The sequence below is a fragment of the Agelaius phoeniceus genome, chromosome 35 (assembly GCF_051311805.1).
Source record: "Agelaius phoeniceus isolate bAgePho1 chromosome 35, bAgePho1.hap1, whole genome shotgun sequence".
Taxonomy (NCBI): Eukaryota; Metazoa; Chordata; class Aves; order Passeriformes; family Icteridae; genus Agelaius; species Agelaius phoeniceus.
In genome coordinates, this window is record NC_135299.1 from 1527854 (window position 1) to 1553043 (window position 25190).

Here is a 25190-nt window from a genome sequence, read left to right on the forward strand (position 1 = left end):
CGAGAGGCGCCGCGTGAATTCGCGCTCTCATTGGTCTTTGCGATGCGGCGCCCGCGCTGCGCCTCGTCGCCATTGGGTTCTGGATCTATCAATCAAAACGCGCTGCGGCCTGATAGGGTGGTGTGGTGGGAAGAGGCGTGTCCCGGGCGAAGGTCAGCGGAAGTGGCGGCGCACGTGTCCCGGGCTTGTCCTTGGGCGGGCGCCGTGACCGCGGCCGAGGCCGCACCGGGGCCGTGACGGGCCCGCCTCCACCCCCTGTCACAGCACCGCCCCGAGGGGCCGCCCCTCACCGGGCCCGTGTCCGCCCCGCACGGCCGAGGGTCACAGCACCGCCCCGTCCGGGCACCGTGTCCGCCTCACGGCTCCGGTGTCGCTGTAGTGGCCCCGGAGTCGCCCCGGTGCACCGGCTCCTGCCTTCTCCCCGAGGCCCAACCCGCACCCTATCGCTCCCTCCCCGGGGATCGCCGCAACATTTCTCCGCTGTCCCCCAAGGGATGGGGTCGCACCTGAGGGGAACCTGAGTGCTCTTGTCCCCAGTGGGAGGAGATCCCACATCCCACCCTGCTGACCCCAAGAGAACGGGATCCCACCCCAAATGCCCCAAAAGAAGGGGATCTCACCCTACTGACCCCCTACAGGAGATCCCACCCTACTGAACCCCCAAAAGAAGGGGATCCCACCCCAGTGAGCCCCAAAAAAGGGGATCCCACCCCATTGACCCTCCATAGAAGCTCCCACCCTACTGAACCCCCAAAAAAAGGGGATCCCACCCCACTGACCCCCCTTTAAAGGGGATCCCACCCTACTGAGCCCCAAAAAAGGGGATCCCACCCCATTGACCCCACATAGAAGCTCCCACCCTACTGAACCTCCCAAAAAAGGGGATCCCACCCCAGTGACCCCCAAAAAAGGGGATCCCACCCCATTGACCCCCCCTTTCCCCACGGCGCTGAGGAATGCACAGGGCCCAGGCCGAAGGGAGAGCCAGGGAGTCTTCAACAGTTTATTAGAAAGAATGCAGACATTAAAAAAATCCCAGCTGCTCTGAACATAAATTGAGGTTTTTCAGCCCGGTTCCACGGTTCTGTCACTTGCTGCCAAACCCACAGTGCAAATACGATTTTGGTCTAAAATGTACAGATTGACAAGCAACAATGTACAGCCAACTCGCACCCCGGGCGAGGAGGAGGAGGAGGAAGAGGAGGAAGAGGTGGAAAAGGTTTGGGGGTCACACCACGGGACCAGGGGCAGCCTCCGCTCGGGGGCTCCAACACCAAAAACCAGAAGAATTTGGAAATTTTTTTTCTTTTTAAACTGAACTTTTTTAAAGTGGGAACAGGAAGGGGTGTGCCTCGCCCTGCTGGATTTTATTTTATTTTATTTTTTTTTTTAGGGGGGAGCCAATGATAAAGAGTTGGTTTTTGTTTTGGGTTTTTGTTCCCGGTATAAATGGACAAAAAAAGGGAGAAAAAAAAAACCCAAAAAAGCTCATTTAAACCTCTCAGTGTTAATTCAGGGTTCTCCCATTGTAATTGGAGGCAAGGAGGCTCTGTAAACTTTATTGCAACTCTTCTCAATGGATTGCCTACACCTCAATTGGGTTGGTTTGGTGTTTTTTTTATCTCTTTTTTTTTTTGTTTTTTTTTTTGGAAGTCTGGAAAACGGTTCATGCATAACTGTTATTGCCTCTCGTGGCTTTAAGACCGCCCCGTGCCATGGGACACACCTACCATCAGTGAAGCCATTTAAAATGGACTGAAAATGGGTTAAAGGATGCAGGATCTCCCTTTAGGGCTATCAACTCAGGAATTCTTATCTCAATTATGAAATGTTGTGATGAACTTCTTTCCCCAAAACCCTGAAGACGACGCTTTGCCTTACTCCAGATCTGGCATTTCTAGAGGGAAAAAAAAAAAAAGAGAATTAATGGTTTTAGGGGAAAAAAAAAAAAAAAAGAGAATTAATGGTTTTAGGGTTGTTTTGTGGGTTTTATTTTTATTTTTTTTTCTGCTTGGTTGGTTTTTAAAAGCTCCCAGGGCATTATTATGTCACAAGGCACACGAGCAAGACGACCTGGCCTCCAAGCAAGGAGCTCATGGGGCATTTTGGGGCCCTTCCCAAGGGCAGATTGTGCCAGAGCCACCCTGAGCACGTGCTGCTCCTAAAGCCAAAGCCTCCCTGGGACTGCAGCAGCCTGGCAAGGTCAAAGTGGTATTTGGGGCTTGTGTGGAGAGGCTTTCCCAGATTAGATTTGTCTGCCAGGGCTGGCTTTGGCTGGTGCACAGGATGAACATCTGCTGGCTCTGTCCTTCAGCAGGTGTGTGAGGGGGGGGAAAACAACAAAAACAACTGAACTTACTTTCATCATCACTGTCTGGTGAGTCCTGGAAAGGAGAACAAACCAATCTTGAAGTGGAGCACACAGCTCCTCTACCACCCTCACCCCCACCAGCAAAGAAGTTCCCAAATCTGAATTTTGAGGAACTCAGTGAGCTCAGTTTGGCCTCACTGCAGACCCCACAGTGAGCCCAGCACTGCAGCCAGGGGAGGGAAAGGGTCTCCCCCAGGTGCCATGCCAGGGTTTGGGGCAATTTCAGCCTTTTTTAGTGCTGAGGGGTGAGTGCAGGGCTCCTGAGGGTGCTCAGCACACCCAACTCGTACTCACATCGTCTGCCCCATCTACTTCTGGCAAGTCTACGTCGTCGTCTCCTCCCATGTTGTTCATCATCTGCTCACAGACACAAGAGCCACGTTTTGGGGTGAATCCAACCCCACTTTCCACCCTCAGCAATCCTAAACCAACGTCCCCACCCTTAACAGATCAGCTACCCCCATGCAGGAATGACAAAGTGCACAAAAAGCTCGGATTTATCGCCGAAACTCCAAATATTTTTCATTCCCTACCTCAGAAAAACGATCAAAATTGGACATGTCTTCATCTGAATCATCCTCCCAGTCTTTCCAGTTGTTGAAGTCCACGCTGAGCCAGTTGAGCTGCAGCAAGAGCAGGAGTTACTTAAGGACAAGGAATTATTTAAGGACAAGGAAGTGGCTGTCACCTTAGAACAGGTTAACGAGAGCTGCCGTGGGATCAGGAGCAGGAAAATGACCCAAAACTGCTCCAGAATTTGAACATGACCCAAATATTCATTAAATTAAAAGCCAGGGGAGGCAGCAGAAGCCCAGACCCACCTTTGCCCTCTCTTTTGTTAACCTTGGCCATGCCTGACCAGACTCTCCTTTTCGTAAACAACACAGGATGGATCTGTCTGTTCTTTTATGCTTTGATTCCTGAAAAAAAAAAAAACAAGACCAAATATCCATCAGTGCCATCAGGATGGCCTTCACCAGGAACTGCTGACATCCTTCCTTTATCTTCACCTCTTCCCTTATTCCTTGTCCTGGAAAATACCCCCCTGGAGAAGCTTTCCTTGGAGCTTTTATCTTCTAAGGAATATTAATTCTATATATTCCTATTTTTTAAGGAATAAAAATCTTGGGAGCAGCCTAAAAGAACAGATGGTATTTTTTTTTTTAGGATCTCAAAACTAAGGGATGGTTTTGGGTTGGGAAATGACATTAAAAACCCCAAATTCCACCAGCCCAGGTTGCTCCAACATGGCCTTGACCAATCCCAGGGATGGAATATCTGCAATTTCCTCTGGACAAGCATCAAGAGCTCAGGAGGATACTCACATTTGGATCGATATTATTAAAAAGATCGATTTCATTTAAATGTTTAAAGTTATCACTTCCTCCAAGACAACTGCAAGAGAAAAAGAAATCGGCGTTTAGCACCACAAAATAAATCAGTGTTTAGCCCCAAAAACACCTCACAGAGCAAATCTGCTGCTTCTTGTGCTTGAAATACTCACCTGAACGTGAGTTTGGACTTTTCAAAATTTACATTTACATCTTTGCTGTCTTCAACACAGAACTCAACAAAGACGTAGTCCCTCCGGTCGTACCACTTTGCAGAGGCAGGCTGCCTGTGGGGGCACAAAGGCAGGGATTTTAACAAGAAATCCAACAAAAAATATCATTTCTGCACCTAAAAGCTGCATTTTGAGCTTCCTGGGTTTTTTAAAGGTGGTTTAAGTTGAAAAGAGAGAGTTGGAGTAGAAAGGAATGATGGGTTTGGAATAAAGGGAGAGATGGAATAGCAAGGAATTGTGAATTTGGAATAAAGAGAGATGGAATAGAAAGGAATGAGGAATTTGGAATAAAGAGAGAGAGATGGAATAGAAAGGAATGATGGATTTGGAATAGAGAGAGAGATGGAATAGAAAGGAATTATGAGTTTGGAATAAAGAGAGATGGAATAGAAAGGAATGATGGATTTGGAATAGAGAGAGATGGAATAGAAAGGAATGAGGAATTTGGAATAGAGAGAGAGAGCTGGAATAAAAAGGAATGATGAGTTTGGAATAAAGGGAGAGATGGAATAGAAAGGAATTGTGAATTTGGAATAAAGGGAGAGAGATGGAATAGAAAGAAATGATGAATTTGGAATAAAGGGAGAGAGATGGAATAAAAAGGAATTATGAATTTGGAATAAAGAGAGATGGAATAGAAAGGAATGATGAATTTGGAATAGAGAGAGAGAGATGGAATAGAAAGGAATGATGAATTTGGAATAGAGAGAGATGGAATAATAAGAAATGATGAGTTTTGGAATAAAGGGAGAGAGATGGAATAGAAAGAAATGAGGAATTTGGAATAGAGAGAGAGAGTTGGAATAGAAAGAAATGATGAATTTAGAATAGAGAGAGCTGGAATAATAAGAAATTATGAATTTGGAATAGAGAGAGATGGAATAGAAAGAAATTATGAATTTGGAATAAAGAGAGAGAGATGGAATAGAAAGGAATGATGAATTTAGAATAAAGAGAAGGAATGATGAGTTTTGAATAAAGAGAGAGAGCTGGAATAATAAGCAATGATGTTTTTGGAGTGTGACGCCCCCAGAAAGCTCCTGGGAGGAGCCACTGAAATCTGAGACTGAAATCAAGGTCTCAAATCAGAATTTTGATCAACTTTGAGCTGAGCCACTACAGACAGAGGCAGCAGCAGCTCCAAGGGCAGGTTTCAGAGTGGCTTTTGGCAGGCAAAGAGTTAAAACCCAAAGGAAAATGTCTAAAAAACCAACATTTTTTGGGGGTATTGATACTCTAAAGAATGGATTTGCTATGATTAAGACCTAATTGTGATTCAGGTTGGAGAATCACTGCTCCAAGCTCTTTATAACCTCTCACACTGGGACTCCCATGCACTTTGGAATTATCCTCCTTTTGCACAACCACCTCAAAAATAAAAAAAAAGCCAGAGAGCTCCAGAGAATTGCTGTGGTTGGAGAGAAATTTGGAATTATTCAGAGAAATTTGGAATTATTCTCGTTTGGAGAGAAATTTGGAATTATTCTCGTTTGGAGAGAAATTTGGAATTATTCTCCCTTTGCACAACCACCTCAAAAATAAAAAAAAAAGCCAGAGAGCTCCAGAGCAACCTCTGTGTTTGGAGAGAAATTTGGAATTATTCAGAGAAATTTGGAATTATTCTCTCTTTGCACAACCACCTCAAAAAATAAAAAAATCCAGAGAGCTCCAGAGCAACCTCTGTGTGTTTGCAGAGAAATTTGGAATTTTCAGAGAAATTTGGAATTACTCTTCCTTTGCACAACCACCTCAAAAACCAAAAAACCAAAAACAAAAAAGCCAGAGAGCTCCAGAGCAACCTGTGTGTTTGGAGAGAAATTTGGAATTATTCAGAGAAATTTGGAATTATTTTCCCTTTGCACAACCACCTCAAAAACCAAAAAAGCCAAAGAGCTCCAGAGCAACCTCTGTGTTTGAGAAGAAATTTGGAATTATTCAGAGAAATTTGGAATTATTCAGAGAAATTTGGAATTATTTTCCCTTTGCACAACCACCTCAAAAAAAAGAAAAAGGCCACAGAGCTCCAGAGAATTGCTGTGTTTGGGGAGAAATTTGGAATTATTCTCCCTTTGCACAACCACCTCAAAAAATAAAAAAATCCAGAGAGCTCCAGAGCAACCTCTGTGTTTGGAGGGAAATTTGGAATTATTCAGAGAAATTTGGAATTATTCTCCCTTTGCACAACCACCTCAAAACCAAAAAAAAAAAAACCCCAAAAAATCCAGAGAGCTCCAAGGCAATCTGTGTGTTTGGAGAGAAATTTGGAATTATTCAGAGAAATTTGGAAGTCTGCATTCCAGAGCCTGAATTTGGGAATTCTGCATCCCAGAGCCCACAGGCAGAGCCTGAATTCGGGAATTCTGCATTCATTTATTATTTAATTTATTTAATTAATTGATCCGAGTACACCGTTATTTAATTTATTTATATATTATTTAATTTAGTTATTATATTTGTTGTTTTTTTATTTAATTTATTTAATTAATTTATATAGTATTTAAGTTATTCAGTTACTTAATTTATTACTTAATTTATTTATTATATTTATTTTATTATTATTTATATTATTTATTTATTTAATTTATTATTTTACTCTTATTTAACTAATTTATCCCAATATCCTATTATTTAATTTATATAGTATTTAAGTTATTCAATTAATTTAGTTATTACTTTATTTATTATATTAGTTATTTTATTATTATTTATTATTTAATTCATTATTTTACTCTTATTTAACTAATTTATCCCAATATCCTATTATTTAATTTATTTAATTAATTTATATAGTATTTATGTTATCAAATTTATTTATTACTTAATTTATTCATTATATTATTTTATTATTTATATTATTTATTTAATTTATTATTTTACTAATTTATCCCAATATCCTATTATTTAATTTATTTAATTTATCCCAATATCCCACTATTTAATTAATTTATATATTATTTACTTTATTTGATGAATTTATTATTTTATTATTATTTAATGAATTTACCCCAATATCCCATCTTAGTATCTTCTTTAATTTATTCATCATTTAATTTATTTAATTAATTATCTCCCCCTTTATCTGCCATTCCTGTGCCTCACCAACTTCACAGGGAGGAATTTCATCCCAATATCCCATCTTGATATCTTCTTTAATTTATTTTCTTACTTATTATTATTTTATTTATTTAATTAATTTATCCCAATATCCTATTATTTAATTTATTTAATTAATTTCTCTATTATTTAATTGATTTCTGTATTATTTAATTTCTCTATAATTTAATTTATTTCTCTATTATTTATTTAATTTCTCTATTATTTCATTTATTTAATTAATTTCTATATTATTTCATTTATTTAATTAATCTCTATATTATTTAATTTATTTAATTTCTCTATTATTTAATTTATTTAATTTATTTCTCTATTATTTCATTTATTTAATTTCTCTATTATTTCATTTATTTAATTAATTTCTATATTATTTAATTTATTTAAATTATTTTCTCTATTATTTCATTTATTTAGTTTCTCTATTATTTCATTTCTTTAATTTATTTCTCTATTATTTATTTAATTAATCTCTCTATTATTTCATTTCTTTAATGGATTTTGAATTCAGCCTCCAGCTCCAGCTCTTCCAGGGTGGTGAAAACCTCCCAGCAGCATTTCAGGCAATGTTCAATGTTCATTATCCCCTCATTCAGGTGAAGTGCAGCAGCAGAGCAGCAATTTTCTTACCGTGGTATTTTTAAACCCTTCTTGGACACTGATTTTCCTCTTTTTAACGAGGAATTAAAGACTCTCAAGAGGGACAGGAGGATGAGAAATGCCCAGCTCTGCTCCTTTAGTGCTGGGAGACAAAAAAGCCCTGCAGGGACGCTTGGAGCGGTGCTGCAGCTCTGCCAGTGACAGCAATCCCAGTGTCCCTGCCTGGGTGACACAGGACAAGGGTGGTGGCAACAGCTCCCAGCTCTCAGTGTCAATGGAGACATCTCCAGCCTTCCCTGGGAGGAGATTTCATCCCAGCTGGGACCTCAGCAGCTCCTCCAGATTGGGGATTTGAGGCACCAAGAGAACTCAGAGCAATCCCAGAAATTCCCACTCAGCTCACAGGTCCGAGCTGCAGAGGGATCCCAGATAAGACTCAGCCATAATTCACATTTGTGAACCTAAACCTGCCCTGCTTTCCTGGGAATTTACCCCCAGAGTGCTCAGAACCTGGGACCTCAGCAGCTCCACCAGGATCAGGGATTTGAGGCACCAAGAGAAGTCAGAGAGCACCCAGAAATTCCCACTCAGCTCACAGGTCCGAGCTGCAGAGGGATCCCAGATAAGTCTGACTCGGCCATAATTCACATTTCTGAACCTGTACCTGCCCTGCTTTCCTGGGAGTTCACCCTGAGACTGTGACCTCAGCAGCTCCACCAGGATCGGGGATTTGAGGCACCAACAAAACTCAGAGAGCTCCCAGAAACCTCACTCAGCTCACAGGTCCAAGCTGGACAGCAGCAAGATCCCTGATGAGTTTTATTCAGCCATAATTCACATTTGTGAACCTAAACCTGCCCTGCTTTCCTGGGAATTCACCCTGAGAGTGCTCAGAACCTGGGACCTCAGCAGCTCCACCAGGATCGGGATCTGAGGCACCAACAGAACTCAGAGCAATCCCAGAAATTCCCACTCAACTCACAGCTCCGAGCTGCAGAGGGATCCCAGGTAAGACTCGGCCATAATTCACATTTCTGAACCTGTATCTGTGCTGCTTTCCTGGGAATTCACCCCAAGACACTTGGTGGCCTCAGCAGCTCCACCAAGATCGGGGATTTGAGGCACCAAGAGAACTCAGAATGGTTCCAGAAATTCCCACTCAGCTCACACATCCGAGCTGCAGAGCAGAGGGATCCCAGATAAGTTTGACTCTGCCATAATTCACACTTCTGAACCTAAACCTGCCCTGTTTTCCTGGGAATTTACCCCCAGAGTGCTTGGAACCTGGGACCTCAGCAGCTCCACCAGGACTGGGGATTTGAGGCACCAACAGAACTCAAGAGCGGTTCCAGAAATTCTCACTCAGCTCACAGGTCCAAGCTGCAGAGGGATCCCAGATAAGACTCAGCCATAATTGACATTTCTGAACCTAAACCTGTGCTGTTTTCCTGGGAATTCACCCCAACACACGTGGTGGCCTCAGCAGCTCCACCAGGATTGGGGATTCAAGGCACCAAGAGAACTCAAGAGTGGTTCCAGAAACCTCACTCAGCTCAACCATCAGTGCTGCAGAGCAGAGGGATCCCAGATAAGTTTTACTCAGCCATAATTCACATTTCTGAACCTGTATCTGTGCTGCTTTCCTGGGAATTCACCCCAACACACGTGGTGACCTCAGCAGCTCCACCAGGATCGGGGATTTGAGGCATCAACAGAACTCAAGAGTGGTTCCAGAAATTCCCACTCAGCTCACACATCCAAACTGCAGAGCAGTGAGATCCCAGATAAGTCTGACTCTGCCATAATTCTGGTTCCAGGTTTCTGGACCCTAATTTTCCTAATTCCAGGTTTCTGAACCTAAACCTGCCCTGTTTTCCTGGGAATTCACCCTAAGACAGCTTGGAAACCGTGACCTCCCAGAAATCCCACTCAGCTCAAGGCTACACACACAGCTCTGAGCTGGACAGCAGAGAGATCCCAGGTGAGTTTGACTCTGCCATAATTCACATTTGTGAACCTAAACCTGCCCTGCTTTCCTGGGAATTCACCCTGAGAGTGCTCAGAACCTGTGGCCTCAGCAGCTCCACCAGGATCAGGGATTTGAGGCACCAAGAGAACTCACAGCACTTCCAGAAATCCACATCTGAGCTGCAGAGCAGTGAGATCCCAGATAAGTCTGACTCTGCCATAATTCAGGTTCCAGGTTTCTGGAACTTAATTTTCCTAATTCCAAGTTTCTGAACCTAAACCTGCCCCATTTTCCTGGGAATTCACCCTAAGAGTGCTCAGAACCTGTGACCTCCCAGAAACCCCACTCGGCTCACACGTCCAAGCTGGACAGCAGCAAGATCCCAGCTAAGTTTTACTCAGCCATAATTCACATTTCTGAACCTAAACCTGCCCTGCTTTCCTGGGAATTCACCCCAAGACCCATGACCTCAGCAGCTCCATCAGGACTGGGGATTTGAGGCACCAACAGAACTCACAGCACTCCCAGAAATTCCCACTCAGTTCCACACACATCTAAACTGCAGAGCAGTGAGATCCCAGACAAGTCTGACTCTGCCATAATTCTGGTTCCAGGTTTCTGGAACTTAATTTTCCTAATTCCAGGTTTCTGAACCTAAACCTGCCCTGTTTTCCTGGGAATTCACCCTGAGAGTGCTCAGAACCTGGGACCTCAGCAGCTCCACCAGGACCACGGATTTGAGGCACCAACAGAACTCAAGAGAGCTCCCAGAAATTCCCACTCAGCTCACACATCCAAGCTCCAGAGCAGTGAGATCCCAGATAAGTCTGGCTCTGCCATAATTGTAGTTCCATGTTTCTGGAAGTTAATTTTCCTACTTCCAAGTTTCTGAACCCAAACCTGCTCTGCTTTCCTGAGAATTCACCCGGAGAGCACTGGGAACCTGCTGCAGCTGCCTCTCCTCCTTTTATCTCCTTTTCCAATCTCATCCTCCCAAGGATGGGAGGAGGTTGAAAACCTCCCTGTGAGCTTCAGTCAGGACTCACCAGTTACAACCAGTAAGGCAGGACCTGCTGGAGAGCTCCTTTTTCACGTGTCCTGCCCACACGGAGATTCCCAGGAGAGAAGGAGCTCCCAGTGCTCCCAGTGCAAAATCTCCTTTCCAAACCCTGACCCATCACCTTTTACAGCTCCATCCTGCTCATCCAAACCCCGAGGGAGCTCAGCTTGCCGTGCTTATCCAGCACCCATCCGTGGGATTTGGAAAAGAGAAGGGAATTTGAATGTTTCAAAAGGGAATTTAGAATATAGAGGATTTCTCTGTCCCATCCACCTGGGATTTTGGGGGGATTTCCTGAGCAGCCACAGCCATCCCTGCAGCTCCTCCAGTCCCCACACTCTGATGGGGAATTGTTACTCCAGCATTGTGGGACAGGTTCTAGAAGGTTCCCAGCAATGTGGGGGCTCAGCTTCACCACAGAGCCCTCAAGGCTCTGTTGGATATCCCTGGATAAATCCTGGTTTCTGGCACCAGTAGAAATCTCCAATCTCCCCACCCGTGGCACTGAGGAAGTTCCCAAATCTCTTTTCATGTTTTCTGTCCCTATCCTGTGCCTATGATTCCCATCCTTTGTCTCCTGACAGCTCCTAGAGCTCGAGGACACTGCAAAAAAAATCAGGCCCTCAACAAGATTTTTCCCCTCCTAGACAGCAAGAAAACCTGTTTGACAAAATGACTTTTCCTTTAATTTTTACACCATGAAAATGTGGTTTTTCCTCATTAAAAAAAGCCTTATTTTAGATTTTAGACCATTCTGTGCAGATGCAGCAGCGCTGCAGTTTCAGGATGATGAAATCTACAGAAATTACACGAAAAAAACTCCAATTTGATCACAGTTCTCTCACTTTCACTCACATTAAGATGAAGCACCTCCACCGCTCAGGGTTTCAGAAAAAAAAGTAAAAGCCTGGCTGGGAAAAAGGCACCAAAAACCCATCAATTAATCCTCATTTCAAATTCCTGACAAAAACAAAACCTCAGGAGGTGCTGCTGCCTCCAATTCTTCCAGCCAGGCACGTGGAGGTCACAGAATCATGGAATGGTTTGGGTTGGAAGGGACCTTGAAGCTCATTCGTGTGCAGGGACACCTCCAGGGACGGGGCACACTCTGGAAAATTCATCCCAGTGCCTCACCACACTCAGAGGGAGGAATTTTCTCATTTTTTACCCCCAAAATCTGGTTTGAAACCCTTGTCCTGCCACTGGAGATGTGGAAATGCTGCCTGCAACTCTTCTTTCCCCCAGCCAATTTTTCCTCTTGGACACACAAAACTCTGCTTGTTCTTCAAGGAACGCTCACATCCACCAGAGCTTTGCTTTTGGGTGGCCCCCAAATTAAATTCCTTGGAGAACTCTAAATAAAAAAGGTGAAATTAGGGAGCGCGGGATCCCGCTCGGGATGCACGTGGAGACGAATCCAGCGGCTCACCTGCAGCACCGCGCCCGCCCCGGGGCTTTCCGTGCTTTTCCACCCCTTCCTGAAGGTTTTTTTTCTTATTTCTCCGTTTTTCACGGAATTCTGGAATGGTTTGGGCTGGAAAAAAAACCTTCAAGCCCATCCCGTTCCAAGCCCTGGCCTTGGACGCTTTCAGGGCCAGCGCAAAAGGCAGGGAGGGATTTTAGGGTGAAAATCCCAAGTTTACAAACAGATTCTCTCGCCTGCACGCTCTGGATTGTTCCACGCGTTACTTACCGGGAGTTTTCTGCTCTTTCGGTGGGCACCGACCCGCCGAGAAACGCGCAGCACCCCCCGAACACCCCATTAAAACCCACAGCGGGAGATCCCGCCCGCATCCCGGTCCACCGGGCCCCACACGGGGGCCTCACCCGGTAACCGAGCCCACACGGTAACCGGGACAAAAAAGCCCTCAGGGCCCAAGGTCAGCCCGCGCTCGGCGGCGCCGGGGCGGCTCCCGCGGTAGCGCCGGGGCCTGGCGGGGCCTTCCCGCGCCGCTCCCATCCCCGGGCCTCACATGGCGGATGGCGACGGCTCCGGCGGGCGCTCCTGAGGGGTGCGGAAGGCTCCGGGCGGTGTCGCGGGTTGTGCTTGGGCAGTACCGGGAAGGTACCGGGAGGGTTCCGGAGGGGGGGGGGGGTTCCGGTGAGAGGCTCCGGTGGCGGCTCCGGGCGGGCTCGGGGGCTCTGGCGCGGCCTCGCTCCCACAATGCCCCGCGCAGCGCTCGGCCCGTGGTGACGCAGCAAAATCCCCGCGCGCGCCGCCGCCGCCGCCTCCTCCTCCTCTTCCTCCCTCCCTCACTCCCCTCCCGCCGCCGCCGACCGCGCGTGCGCGGCCCCGCGCGCGCCCCCGCCCCCCCGCGCGCGCCCCCGCCCCGCTGCCCTTCCAGCAGCTTCTGGGCGCGCATGCGCAGTGAGGCGCGGCGACAAGGGGAGAGGGAAGGGAGCTCCGGGACTCCCCCACACCCATTGGGACCCATTGGGACCCCCGGGACCGACCCTGTTGTCCCATCAGGGAGTTTTGGGGTGAAAATTCCCCTCAGAGCCTCCTCCTCTCCAGGCAGTTCCAAAGCCTGACCACCTTTCATTCCTCCTGATGTCCACCGTGAACTTCTCCTGGAGGAACTTGGGGCCGTTTCCTCTTGCTCTGGTGTCCCCTGGGAGCAGATTTTGATCCCACCCGGCTCCACTCTCCCGTCAGGGAGTCGTAGGGTGGAAATTCCCCCCTGAGCCTCCTTTTCTCCAGGCAGCTCCAAAGCCTGACCACCTTTTATTCCTCCTGAAATTCCACTCTGACCCTGTCCTGGAGGAATTTGGGCCTCCAGCAGTGCCACAATATATAATACATAAAATAATAAATCAGCCTTCTGAAACATGGGAGTCAAGATTCTCATCTCTTCCCTTGACCCCTGTGACCACAACCTCAGCCCTGATCCTCATCCCCGCCTGCTGCAGGGCCGTGAGGAGCCGCCCTGAAGGGAACCCTGAGGGGATGAAGGGGTGACCCTGCAGCTGGGCCGGTGTCCAGCCAGGCTGTGGGACAGGAAGGAAAGGAGGGAACGGGCAGGTGCTGTTCCAGGACGGGCTATCAGCACCAGGATCTTCCCGGGAGGAAGGCTCCACCCTGAGGCCACAAATCCTAGGGAAAGGCAGGCAGCAAAGCACCACAGAGCAGTGATTTCACCAACAAGAAGCCACAACTTTATTAACCGATAGAAATAGTACAAATTTTAAATTTAGTCGTATTTTACTCTTCTCTGAAACACCAAAAAAGGCTCCTCCCTCCGGCGGCTACATCGTCAGTTCCTGTGGGGAGAAAGGGAGTCAGGAGGCAGCTCAGAGGCAGCAGCTCCCCTCAGGGACCCCCCAAAAAGCTGCTGCCCCCCGGGGCTCACCATTATCGCGTTTACGATGTCGTTACTGTTGTTCTTGAGGGCTCGCACGGCCTTCGCCCGCGACACGTTGGCCTGCGACATCACCAGCTCGATGTCTTTCACCTCCACGCCGGTTTCATCAACCTGAAAGAGAAACAGAGCCCGGGATTGGTGCCATTCCAGGCTTGGGGTTGGATTGGGAGCCAGGAGGTCAGGCCTGCACTGTCAACACCCCCAGGGCGGGACCTGGTGCTCTCCCTTTGATGAAGGAGAGGAATTTGTGGATTAACCCCACGGAGAGGCTGGGGAAGGCCTCACCTCCTCTTCCTCGCTCTCCTCCTGCACCGTGGGGGTCTGTGTGTTTTCCTGGATGTTGGAAACGGGTTCTCCTTGCACTTTGAACTTTTCAGCAGCTGCCAGCTGAGCCTGCTGGGACAGGTCTTCGATCTGCAGGAGGGAAGAGAAGAAAAGGAGCGAGTGCTGCCAGTCCTGGGCAGTGCCAGCACATTCCCTGGCAGGAGCCACGCAGTGCACAGGTGACAGGAAGGAGAAGCCAGCCCTGCTGGCAGCAGGGTGGGCTCACCTTGGCCTCTCCAAAGACAATGTAGGTGTCTGACGCCGGGCTCTTGTACACGTCTGGCTTTGTGATGACAAACAGGATGTTCTTGGATTTCCGGATGGTGACTCTGGTCACTCCTGTCACCTGGCGAAGGCCCAGCTTGGACATTGCCTGAAAAACACCAGGGAAACGTCACTGAGGGAAGAAGAGCTCTGGAGCCAGCCCAGATGTGCCCAATCCTCTCTCCAAACTCCAGATCCAACATTTGCTGCGTGGATACACATGGAAATGTGCATTTACTGCCACGGAGCAGCTGCAGGAACACTCCAGTCCAGGACTGCTGAGGTCCCCAGTGTCCCTCTGAGCCCTGGGACAGATGAAGCCGCCTCACCTTGCGAGCTTTCTTCTCACTCCGGCTCTGTTTTGCTTTGCTGACGGGTTCTTCGTCTATTTCGGCTGCTGCCGCGAGCTGCAGGGAGGGAAAAGGATCAGTGACGGTGCTGGGGTGACACGGCAGGGACTCTGATCCACCCTGGATGGCCTCTGCCACCTGCCCTACCTGTGCCTGCTGCGTCGTGGCCTGCGTGGAGTCCTGCTCTTCGAGCTCTGGTACGGATTCATCGCTGTCAGACTCTGTGCCAGACCCTGCAGAGACACACAGCCCAACTCAGCAAGGCCCAAGCACACTGGTTTGATACCAGTCAGCCCAGTTAGGGGGTGGACAGAGCATTCCCTGCACTCTGAATGCCACCAGCAGGGTGGCACCGCTGGGTTCCCAGCCTTGCCATGGTGGGAGCAGCCCCAAAAGGTGCCCAGAGGCTCTGCAATGGATCCTGAGGGAGCTCCAGCCTGGGGCACCAGCCCGAGGAGGAGGAGGTGGCAGTTCAGTGTGACAGGGCCTCTCTTGATCCCCTCAAAGCCAGAGCCTGAGGAGGAGGAGGTGGCAGTTCAGTGTGACAGGGCCTCTCTTGATCCCCTCAAAGCCAGAGCCCAAGGAGGAGGTGGCAGTTCAGTGTGACAGGGCCTCTCTTGAGTCCCCTCAAAGCCAGAGCTGGCACAGGGCACCAAGACCCCACTCAAAGAGCCACCAGGGCGCTGCACATCTGTGGCTTCACTGCAGGGGTGATCTGGGATAACCCCAAACCCCCTTCAGGAACTTGAGGGCCACCAGGATAATCTGGGATAACCCCAAACCCCCCTCAGGGGACCCAAGGGCCACCAGGATAACCCCAAACCCTCCTCAGGGGACCTGAGGGCCACCAGGATAATCTGGATAACCCCAAACCCCCCTCAGGGACCTGAGGGCCACCAGGATAACCCCAAACACCCCTCAGGGGACCTGAGATTATCCAGGATGATCTGGATAACCCCAAACCCCCCTCAGAGAACCTGAGATTATCCAGGATGATCTGGGATAACCCCAAACCCCTCTCAGGGGACCTGAGGGCCACCAGCTGCAGTTGTGACCCACGGCACTGACCACACCAGTTACTGCAGCAGAGCTGGGTGTCCCCAAACTCGGAGGCCACCTGGAGGAGGTGACCCCGATGCTCCCGTGCAGCCATTACCTGGATTCGGCCCTCATGGCACACAGGAGCCTTGGCAAACCTCTCTGCAGGTGTCAAGGTGTGCCAACACTTCAGGCACAGCGTGGGGACATCCCAGTTTGCCACCACGAGGCCACACCACACACGCAGCAGTGCCAGGCACGTGGGCATCTCCTCAGTGTGAAGCCAGCTCATCTCATCTCATCTCATTTTTGCAGTGCCCATGCCACAAACCAACCACAAACCACAAACCACAACCGCCAGGCCGTGCTCCGTGCCCGAGGACACGCGTTAGTGACCGCTGGCACCGTGCTCACCCCTTGTCCCCACCCACCCCCTGGCACACGCCGGGCACACGCCGTTAGTACCCCGTGGGCATCCAGTGACACTCCATGCACAAAAACCAAAAATACCCTTGTCATTCTTGAGGATGGGCTGCGGTGCCAGCACCCCCGTGGCAGGGGACAGCTCCAGCAGCACGGGTGGCTCGGGTGGGAGCAGAGGTGGCAGCTCCTCGTCATCGTCACCGGGCGCGGGTTTCGGGGGGGGCTTGGCCACCTTGTTATTGGGGAGGGGCTGCTGCTTCTTGGCGGGGCTTGGGGGCTTTGGAGGGGCACCAGAAGCTGGGGCAGGAGGTGGGGGTGTGGCTGCTGGAGTTGGGGTGGCCTTGGCAGGGCTTTTTGGGGGTGCCTTGGCCTCTGCGGGGCTTTTTGGGGGTGCCTTGGCCTCAGCGGGGCTTTTTGGGGGTGCCTTAGCCTCAGCAGGGGTGGTTGGAGGGGGAGTGGCTTTTACAGGGCTTTTTGGGGGTGCCTTGGCCTCAGTGGGGCTCTTTTGGGGTGCCTTGGCCTCAGCGGGGTTTTTTTGGGGTGCCTTGGCCTCAGCGGGGCTTTTTGGGGGTGCCTTGGCCTCTGCGGGGCTTTTTGGGGGTGCCTTGGCCTCAGCAGGGCCTTTTGGGGGTGCCTTGGCCTCAGCAGGGCCTTTTGGGGGTGCCTTGGCCTCAGCAGGGCCTTTTGGAGGTGCCTTGGCCTCAACAGGGCTTTTTTGGGGTGCCTTGGCCTCTGCGGGGCCTTTTGGGGGTGCTTTGGCCTCAGTAGGGCCTTTTGGGGGTGCCTTGGCCTCAGTAGGGGTGGCTGGAGCTGGGGTAGCTTTGACAGGGCTTTTTGGGGGTGCCTTGGCCTCACTGGGGGTGGTTGGAGCTGGGGTGGCCTTGGCAGGGCTTTTTGGGGGTGTTTTGGCCTCAGCAGGGCTTTTTGGGGGTGCCTTGGCCTCAGCAGGGCTCTTTGGAGATCCTTTGGCTGCAGCAGGGGCAGCTGGAGCTGGGGTGGCCTTGGCAGGGCTCTTTGGGGGTGCCTTGGCCTCATTGGGGCTTTTTGGGGGTGCCTTCTCTTCAGGAGAGGCTGCTGGAGCTGGGGTGGCCTTGCCAGGGCTTTTTGGGGGTGTTTTGGCCTCAGCAGGAGCAGCTGAAGGTGCTGGAGCCACAGGAGAGGATGGGGCAGTGACAGGGCTGCCCTTGGGAGGTTTTTTGGCTGCTCCAGGGGAAGCTGGAGCTGGGGTGGCCTTGGCAGGGCTTTTTGGGGGTGCCTTGGCCTCAGTGGGGCTTTTTGGGGGTGCCTTGGCCTCATTGGGGCTTTTTGGGGGTGCCTTATCCTCAGGAGAGGCTGCTGGAGGTGAGGTGGCTTTGGCAGGGCTTTTTGGGGGTGCCTTCTCTTCAGGAGAGGCTGGTGGAGCTGGGGTGGTTTTCACAGGGCTCTTTGGGGGTGCCTTGTCCTCAGTGGGGGTGGCTGGAGCAGGGGTGGCTTTGGCAGGGCTTCTTGGGGGTGCCTTGGCCTCAGTGGGGCTTTTTGGGGGTGCCTTCTCTTCAGGAGAGGCTGGTGGAGCAGGGGTGGCCTTGCCAGGGCTTTTTGGGGGTGCCTTGGCCTCATTGGGGCTTTTTGGGGGTGCCTTATCCTCAGGAGAGGCTGGTGGAGCTGGGGTGGCTTTCACAGGGCTCTTTGGGGGTGCCTTGTCCTCAGTGGGGGTGGCTTTCACAGGGCTCTTTGGGGGTGCCTTGTCCTCAGTGGGGGTGACCTTGGCAGGGCTCTTTGGGGGTGCCTTGTCCTCAGTGGGGGTGGCTTTGGCAGGGCTCTTTGGGGGTGTTTTGGCTGCTGGAGCTGCAGGAGCTGGGCTGGCAGGGGATGGGGTGGAAGGAGCAGGACTCTTGGGAGCAGTTTTGGCTGCAGGTGGGGTGGCTGGAGCTGGGCTGGGAGGAGTTGGAGCGGCAGCTGAGGCAACAACAGAGCCCTTGGCAGCGTCTTTGGCTGAGGGAGGGGCAGCTGGAGAGGATGGAGATGCCATGGGGGCTGTGACAGGGACAGAGGTGGCAGCTGGGGCAGTGTTTGGGCTCCCAGGTGCTGGTTTAGCCCCAGGAGGGGTGGCTGGAGCTGCCAGGGGTGGTGTGACAGGGACAGAGGTGGCAGCTGGGGCAGTAATCAGGCTCCCAGGAGATGTTTTAGCCCCAGGAGGGGTGGCTGGAGCTGCCAGGGATGGTGTGACAGGGACAGAGGTGGCAGCTGGGGCAGTGACCGGGCTCCCAGGTGCTGGTTTGGCCACAGGAGGGGTGGCTGGAGCTGCCATGGGGGCTGTGACAGGGACAGAGGTGGCAGCTGGGGCAGTGACCGGGCTCCCAGGTGCTGGTTTAGCCACAGGAGGAGTGGATGGAGCTGCCAGGGATGGTGTGACAGGGACAGAGGTGGCAGCTGGGGCAGTGTTTGGGCTCCCAGGTGCTGGTTTAGCCCCAGGAGGGGTGGCTGGAGCTGCCATGGGAGCTGTGACAGGGACAGAGGTGGCAGCTGGGGCAGTGGCCAGGATCCCAGGAGATGTTTTAGCCACAGGAGGGGTGGCTGGAGCTGCCAGGGGTGGTGTGACAGGGACAGAGGTGGCAGCTGGGGCAGTGTTTGGGCTCCCAGGTGCTGGTTTAGCCCCAGGAGGGGTGGCTGGAGCTGCCAGGGGTGGTGTGACAGGGACAGAGGTGGCAGCTGGGGCAGTGGCCATGATCCCAGGAGCTGGTTTAGCCCCAGGAGGGGTGGCTGGAGCCACCAGGGGTGGTGTGACAGGGACAGAGGTGGCAGCTGGGGCAGTGTTTGGGCTCCCAGGAGATGTTTTAGCCCCAGGAGGGGTGGCTGGAGCTGCCATGGGGGCTGTGACAGGGGCACAGCTGGCAGAGGGGACAGGAGGAGCTGCTGCTGGGAGCCCTGGGACAGAGATGGCAGCTCCCAGTGCAGGTGGGGACAGGGCAGGAGCCACTGGAGCTGCTCGAGGGGCTGGGGGTCCCATGGGAGAGGCCTTGGCAGCAGAAGGAGCAACTGGGAGCAGTGGTGGGACTGGGGAAGCAGGGGTTGACCCAGCTGGCAGCAGAGGGATAGGAGGTGACAAAGGAGCTTTGGGGGCAGCCAGGAAGACGGGGGGAGAGATGGCACCGACCAGGGCTGGAGCTGGGGCTCGGGGAGAGGCTGGAGCAGCAGGGGACACAGGGACTGTGGGATGTGGGGGTGATTCTGGACTCTGGGGGGACACTGGCAGCAAACTGGGGGGCACTGCTGGGGGAGAGGCCAGGAGGGGACGGGATGGGGGAGGCAGGAGAGGGGCTGCTCCAGAGGGAGGGAAAGGAGCTGGGGCTGCTCCAGAGGGAGGAAGAGGAGCTGGGGCTGCTCCAGAGGGAGGAAGAGGAGCTGGGGCTCCTCCAGAGGGAAGAAGAGGGGTTTGGGCTGCTCCAGAGGGAGGGAAAGGAGCTGGGGCTGCTCCAGAGGCTGCAGTGGGAGAAGATTTCATGGCAGAGCTGAGAGCAGCTGGGAGAGAAGTGGGGCTCACTGTGGGCACAAGAGGGGCCACTGTCACTGCAGCAGAAGCAGCAGCCAGGCCAGGTGACACTGGAGCTGGGAACCCTGGGGACACTGGGGCAGGCCCTGGAGATCCTGGGGCTGCAAAAGCCACGGGGGCCTGAGGAGCTGGAGGAGGGGCAGGGGTGGCTGAGGCCAGCAGAGCTGGGGCAGGGGCCTGGGGGGGCACAGAGAACACGGGGATGGCTGCAGCTGGCACCACGGGAGGGGACACAGGGCCTGGGGCAGGGCTGGGCAGCTGTGCCTGGGCAGATGGAGATGGAGTCAGAGGTGGGGAATGAGCAGCATGGAGAGCAGCTAAAGGAGAGAAACAGAGTGAGCCATGAGAGGAGGAGGAGAAACAGGAGGGGGGAATGCAGCCAGGCCTGGCATTCCTCTGGCTTCTGGCCCAGCAGGCACTGCCAGGGGCAGCACGGGGCAGGACGTTCATCCCCTTTAGAACACAGATTTTCCTGAGAGCCCTGGATGGCAGCAGGCACTCCCTGAACAGCCAGGAAGGTCCAGCAATGCAGGGATCCAGCTCTGCCCTCCTGCCAAAGGGGCTGTCACAACCCCTGTGCAGCCCCAGAATCTGTCAGGACACCCAGGGCTGCTCACCAGCCTGGGGTCACCCCTTGGGCTGCAGGGAGAATATAAAGATCTACCCAAGAAGAAGAAGGGAAAGTCAAATATAACCCCAAAAAATAAATATAGAAATAAATAAAATATTAAAAAAATATAATATAATTCCACTGACATGTGGAATTACTCCTGGAGTGCTCTGGGAGACCCTTCCCTCCAAGAAGACCCTTCCCTCCATAAAGATCCACCCAAGAAGAAGGAGGAAAAGTCAAATATAACCCAAAAATTAAATCTATAAATAAATAAAATATTTTAAAATATAATATAATTCCACTGACATGTGGAGTTACTCTTGGGAGTGCTCTGGGAGCCCCCTCCCTCCAACCAGGGAGGGCACAATGACATGGGGGTGGTGGGGCCAGGCCCCCCAGTGCCCCCCAGTTCCCTGGAAGCTGTCAGGGTTAATGGAATGCAGCCCCCAGAATGGCCCAGGCTGGTTCAAGTGGCACACCAGGGGTTACAGGAGTACCTGGAGCAATGAAATTCCCAATGCCAAGCAGCAATCAAGGGGCACTGTTTAGGGAAAAGGCCATGGAGGACTCAACTTCCAGCTCCTGAGCCAGAGCTGAGCCCTGACATTCCCAGTGAAATTCCCAACAAAATTCCCAATGAAATTCCCAATGCCACCAGCAATCAAAGGGCACTGTTTAGGGACTGTTTAGGGACTGTTTAGGGACTGTTTAGGGAAGAGGCCGTGCCAGGGCTGAGCCTGGAGAGAGCCCTGGCATTCCCAATTAAATTCCCAACAAAATTCCCAATGCCAACCAGCAATCAAAGGGCACCATTTAGTGAAGAGGCCATGCCAGGGCTGATCTTCTAGAGCTCCTGAGAGCCTGGAGAGAGCCCTGACATTCCCAATGAAATTCCCAATGAAATTCCCAATGCTAAGCAGCAATCAAGGGGCACCATTTAGTAAAGGGGCCATGAGGGGATTCAGCCTCCAGCTCCTGAGAGCCTGGACAGCCCTGACATCCCCAACACCATTCCCAGCAGCCAGAGGAGATCCAAGGGAGGGCAGAGCCCAGCAGAGCCGGGCAGGGCTGGTCCAACCAGCAGAACCAGCCCGGGCACGGCACCGCCCTTGGGAGCTGCAGAGCCGCCCTCAGGAGCCAGCCCTGTGCCATGGATCCTGTCCCTGTCCCACCCTGGCCATGGATCCTGTCCCTGTCCCACCCTGGGACCAGCCCTGTGCCATGGATCCTGTCCCTGTCCCACCCTGAGAGCAGCCCTGTGCCATGGATCCTGTCCCTGTCCCACCCTGGGACCAACCCAGAACCATGGATCCCGTCCCTGTCCCACCCTGGGACCAGCCCTGTGCCATGGATCCCGTCCCTGTCCCACCCTGGGCTCAGCCCTGTGCCATGGATCCTGTCCCTGTCCCACCCTGGGACCGGCCCAGAGCCAGCCCTGTGCCATGGATCCTGTCCCTGTCCCACCTTGGGACCAGCCCTGTGCCATGGATCCTGTCCCTGTCCCACCCTGGGCTCAGCCCCGTGCCATGGATCCTGTCCCTGCCAGGTGCTGTGTCCCTGTCCCACCCTGGGATCAGTGTCACAGTCATATTCTGGTCTCTCTGCCACCCAGGGCAGTGACAGAGCCCAGAGCCAGCTCCATTCCATGGATCCTGTCCCTGCCAGGTGCTGTGTCCCTGTCCCTTTTGTACTTTTCTCTACACAAAAACCATTAAATGTTTCTGGTCACCCGTGTGCTGGGATGTGCTGAGAAGGGTGGGGGTCCCCTTGCTCTGGGGAGGAGCTGGGGGAGGGGGTTCCCTGCCTGGACCCTTTCCTGACTCCATAACCCTGCCTGGATCCTTTCCTGACCCCATAACCCTGCCTGGATCCTTTCCTGACCCCATAACCCTGCCTGGATCCTTTCCTGACCCCATAACCCTGCCTGGACCCCCCAAACCTGCTCTGACCCCATAACCCTGCCTGGACCCTTTCCTGACCCCATAACCCTACCTGGACCCCCCAAACCTGCTCTGACCCCCCTAAAATGTTGGATCCTGTCCCTCCCAGGTGCTGTGTCCCTGTCCCACCCTGGGATCAGTGTCACATGCAGGGAATGCCATCTCTGTCCCTACCCCAGGAATGGGGTCTTGAAAGGTGCTGCTAATGCCCCATTTTACCCCCATTTTACCCCAAATCAGGGCTGGACAGCAGTGCCAGGACATTTTCTGCTCCAAGGAACGTTCTGGTGCCTCCCAAAGGAGCAGCAAGTGCTGCCAAGGGCACAGAACAGGCCATGCCACCCTCTCCAGAACAATCTTTTATCCCTGCCTGCTCTCCCTGTTCCTTCTGAGCACATTCCTGATGAACACAATCATTCCTGCTTCTCCCCCACAGCCCCACCTTTGCTTGGTTCCTTCTCAAACATCCCAAGCTAAAAGATTCCCCAAAACCAGGAGATTTCTGCCCAGAATCCCTCTGGATCAGCGTGCACCAGCCTCACATCTCCAGTTTTTCCAAGGAAAAAGATGAAAATCCAAGGAGGAATCCCAAGGGAGGAATCCCAAATCAGGGGATTTGGGAATCCCAAAATCCTGCCCGAGGAATCCCAGGAGCAGGAGAATTTTGGGAGCTGTCAGTTGAGAGGGACAGAGGAGCCATTGCAGGGAGGGCCCCAAAGAGGAATTTCAGCAACGCTGGGAGGGATAAGGAGCTCAGCAGCTCCTGGGAATCGTCGGTGCAGCTGTCACAGCAACAGCCATCACTCAGCTCCCTGCTTGTGTCCCCTTTCTGTCACCAGCCCTCTGTGGTGGTCCCACAATGGGACAGACCCCAAATCCTATGAGAAACCCCCAAATCCTATGAGAAACCCCCAAATCCTACAAGACAGATGTCCAAAATTCAGTGAGAGAGCCCCAAATCCAATAGGGCAGACCCCTAAATCCAAAGGGACAGACATACAAAATTCAGGGAGAAACCCCCAAATTCAATGGGACAAACCCCAAAATCTGACAGGACAGATCCCCAAAACTGAATGAAAGACCCCCAAAATCCAGAGGGACAGACTCCAAATCCAGGGGAACAGACCCCCAAAATTCAGTGAGAGACCCCAAATCGAATGGGAAAGGCCCACAAATCCAACAGGACAAGTCCCCACATCCAAAGGTACAGACCCCCAAATCCCACAGGACAAGACCCCCAAATCCAACAGAACAGGCTCCAATACCAAAAGGACAGAATCCCCAAATCCCATAGGACAGGTTGCCAGAACTAATGGGACAGGCCCCCCCAAATCCAATAGGACAGGATCCCAAATCCAGCGGGACAAGTCCCCGAATTCAATAGGACAGAATCCCCAAATCCAGTGGGACAGGACCCCAAATTCCATAGGACAGGTTCCCAAATCCAGTGGGACAGGTCCCCAAATCCAAAAGGACAGAATCCCCAAATCCCATAGGACAGGTCGCCAAAACCAATGGCACAAGCCCCCCCAAATCCAGTGGGACAGGATCCCAAATCCTACAGACAGGACCCTAAATCCAGTGGGACAGGTCCCCAAATCCCATAGGACAGGACCCCAAATTAAACACCCCGACCTGGCCACGGCCGCTTCCCTCCTCTCCCACCCAAACCGAGCTCGGACCCATCCCCGGTGCCGGGACTTAGGGACACGAGGAGTCCCCGCTCCGCTCCCCCGTCCCGTTCCCCGCGTGCTCCGGCCGGGAAATCGGCACAGAACCGGCCCAAAGCCAGACCACGGAACGGACACCCCAAAACCCCCGCGGAGGACGTGACAAGACTCAAACCGGGCTCACACAACCCCCGCCGCCACCGGGTCCCGGCGCACCCTCCCCGGGAAGCCGCAGCTTCCCCCGCCGGGTGAGGGGATCCCGGGAATCACCCCCAAAACCGCCCCGGAGCACCCCCTGGCCTTACCTGTCTCCGCCTGCGGCTGCGGCAGCTCCTGCTCCGTGGCCGGGACAGTTTCTGTGGCTTCGCCGGGCATTTCTACGGGAATGGACAAACCGACAAGCCCGGGCTCGCCGGGGCTCCGGTACAGCCCCGGGGCCACCACCGGTAACTCGTCCTTCCCACCCCGTTCGGACACCGCGCGCTTCCCTCTACCGGGAAAATCTACCGAGACAGCTCGGCCGTACGGCACAGGCAGATCCCGATCCTGATCTCGGTCGCCGTCCCGGTGCCGGTGCCGGGCCTAGGCCGCCTCCTCCCCCCGGCTCCCTCTGCCCTGCCCGGCGTTCCCACGACCCCATCGATGGCCTCAACCGGCTCCTCCCGGCCACCCGCTCATCCCGCTAGCGGCGAGCGGCGCCCTGAGCGGCGGATGGCGGTGGATGGCGGCGGATGGCGGCGCGGGACTCACTGTGCGGGGAGCGGGGCCCAAGATGGCGGCGGAAAGAGACCGAGAGGGCAGCGCGACTTCCGGGAGCGCGACTTCCGGGGCAGGGGGAGAGCCCCGGCAACAACGGCCCGGCCCGGCCCCCGCGGCCGCGCTGCGGAGTTCCGGGCTCTGCTCGGGCCTCACCGTGAGGGCGGGGAGAAACCGGGGGGGGGGGGGACAGGGGGTCAGGACAGGTTTAGGGGGTCCACGCAGGGTTATGGGGTCAGGGTAGGG

General features: G+C 52.6%; 3 protein-coding genes across 5 annotated transcripts; 1 reads left to right on the forward strand and 2 right to left on the reverse strand.

Moving 5' to 3' along the window:
• Window positions 1–989: 989 nt before the first annotated feature.
• On the reverse strand, window positions 990–12945 carry PTGES3 (prostaglandin E synthase 3). Of its 2 annotated transcripts, none has more exons than XM_054649115.2 (8): window positions 12649–12945; window positions 3876–3989; window positions 3697–3766; window positions 3193–3291; window positions 2905–2994; window positions 2666–2728; window positions 2360–2384; window positions 990–1897 (listed from the first exon to the last, which is right to left on the reverse strand). In XM_054649115.2, coding segments are annotated over exons 1-8 (483 nt in total). In that variant the 5' UTR covers window positions 12651–12945; the 3' UTR covers window positions 990–1877. The 2 variants fall into 2 exon arrangements, with proteins under 2 accessions (XP_054505090.1, XP_054505089.1); XM_054649114.2 differs by lacking the exon at window positions 12649–12945 and adding an exon at window positions 12369–12589.
• An 863-nt stretch (window positions 12946–13808) lies between these two features.
• Window positions 13809–25024, reverse strand: NACA (nascent polypeptide associated complex subunit alpha). Of its 2 annotated transcripts, none has more exons than XM_054649103.2 (8): window positions 24939–25024; window positions 24494–24565; window positions 15123–15208; window positions 14955–15032; window positions 14588–14734; window positions 14323–14451; window positions 14026–14148; window positions 13809–13936 (listed from the first exon to the last, which is right to left on the reverse strand). In XM_054649103.2, exons 2-8 carry the CDS (start codon window positions 24561–24563, stop codon window positions 13922–13924), a joined length of 648 nt encoding a protein of 215 aa, XP_054505078.1. In that variant the 5' UTR covers window positions 24564–24565; window positions 24939–25024; the 3' UTR covers window positions 13809–13921. The 2 variants fall into 2 exon arrangements, with proteins under 2 accessions (XP_054505078.1, XP_077048759.1); XM_077192644.1 differs by lacking the exon at window positions 24939–25024 and adding an exon at window positions 24696–24921.
• On the forward strand, window positions 16535–22198 carry LOC143696451 (uncharacterized). Its single transcript, XM_077192722.1, has 2 exons — window positions 16535–17576; window positions 22191–22198. Exons 1-2 carry the CDS (start codon window positions 16541–16543, stop codon window positions 22196–22198), a joined length of 1044 nt encoding a protein of 347 aa, XP_077048837.1. The 5' UTR covers window positions 16535–16540.
• Window positions 25025–25190: the final 166 nt, after the last annotated feature.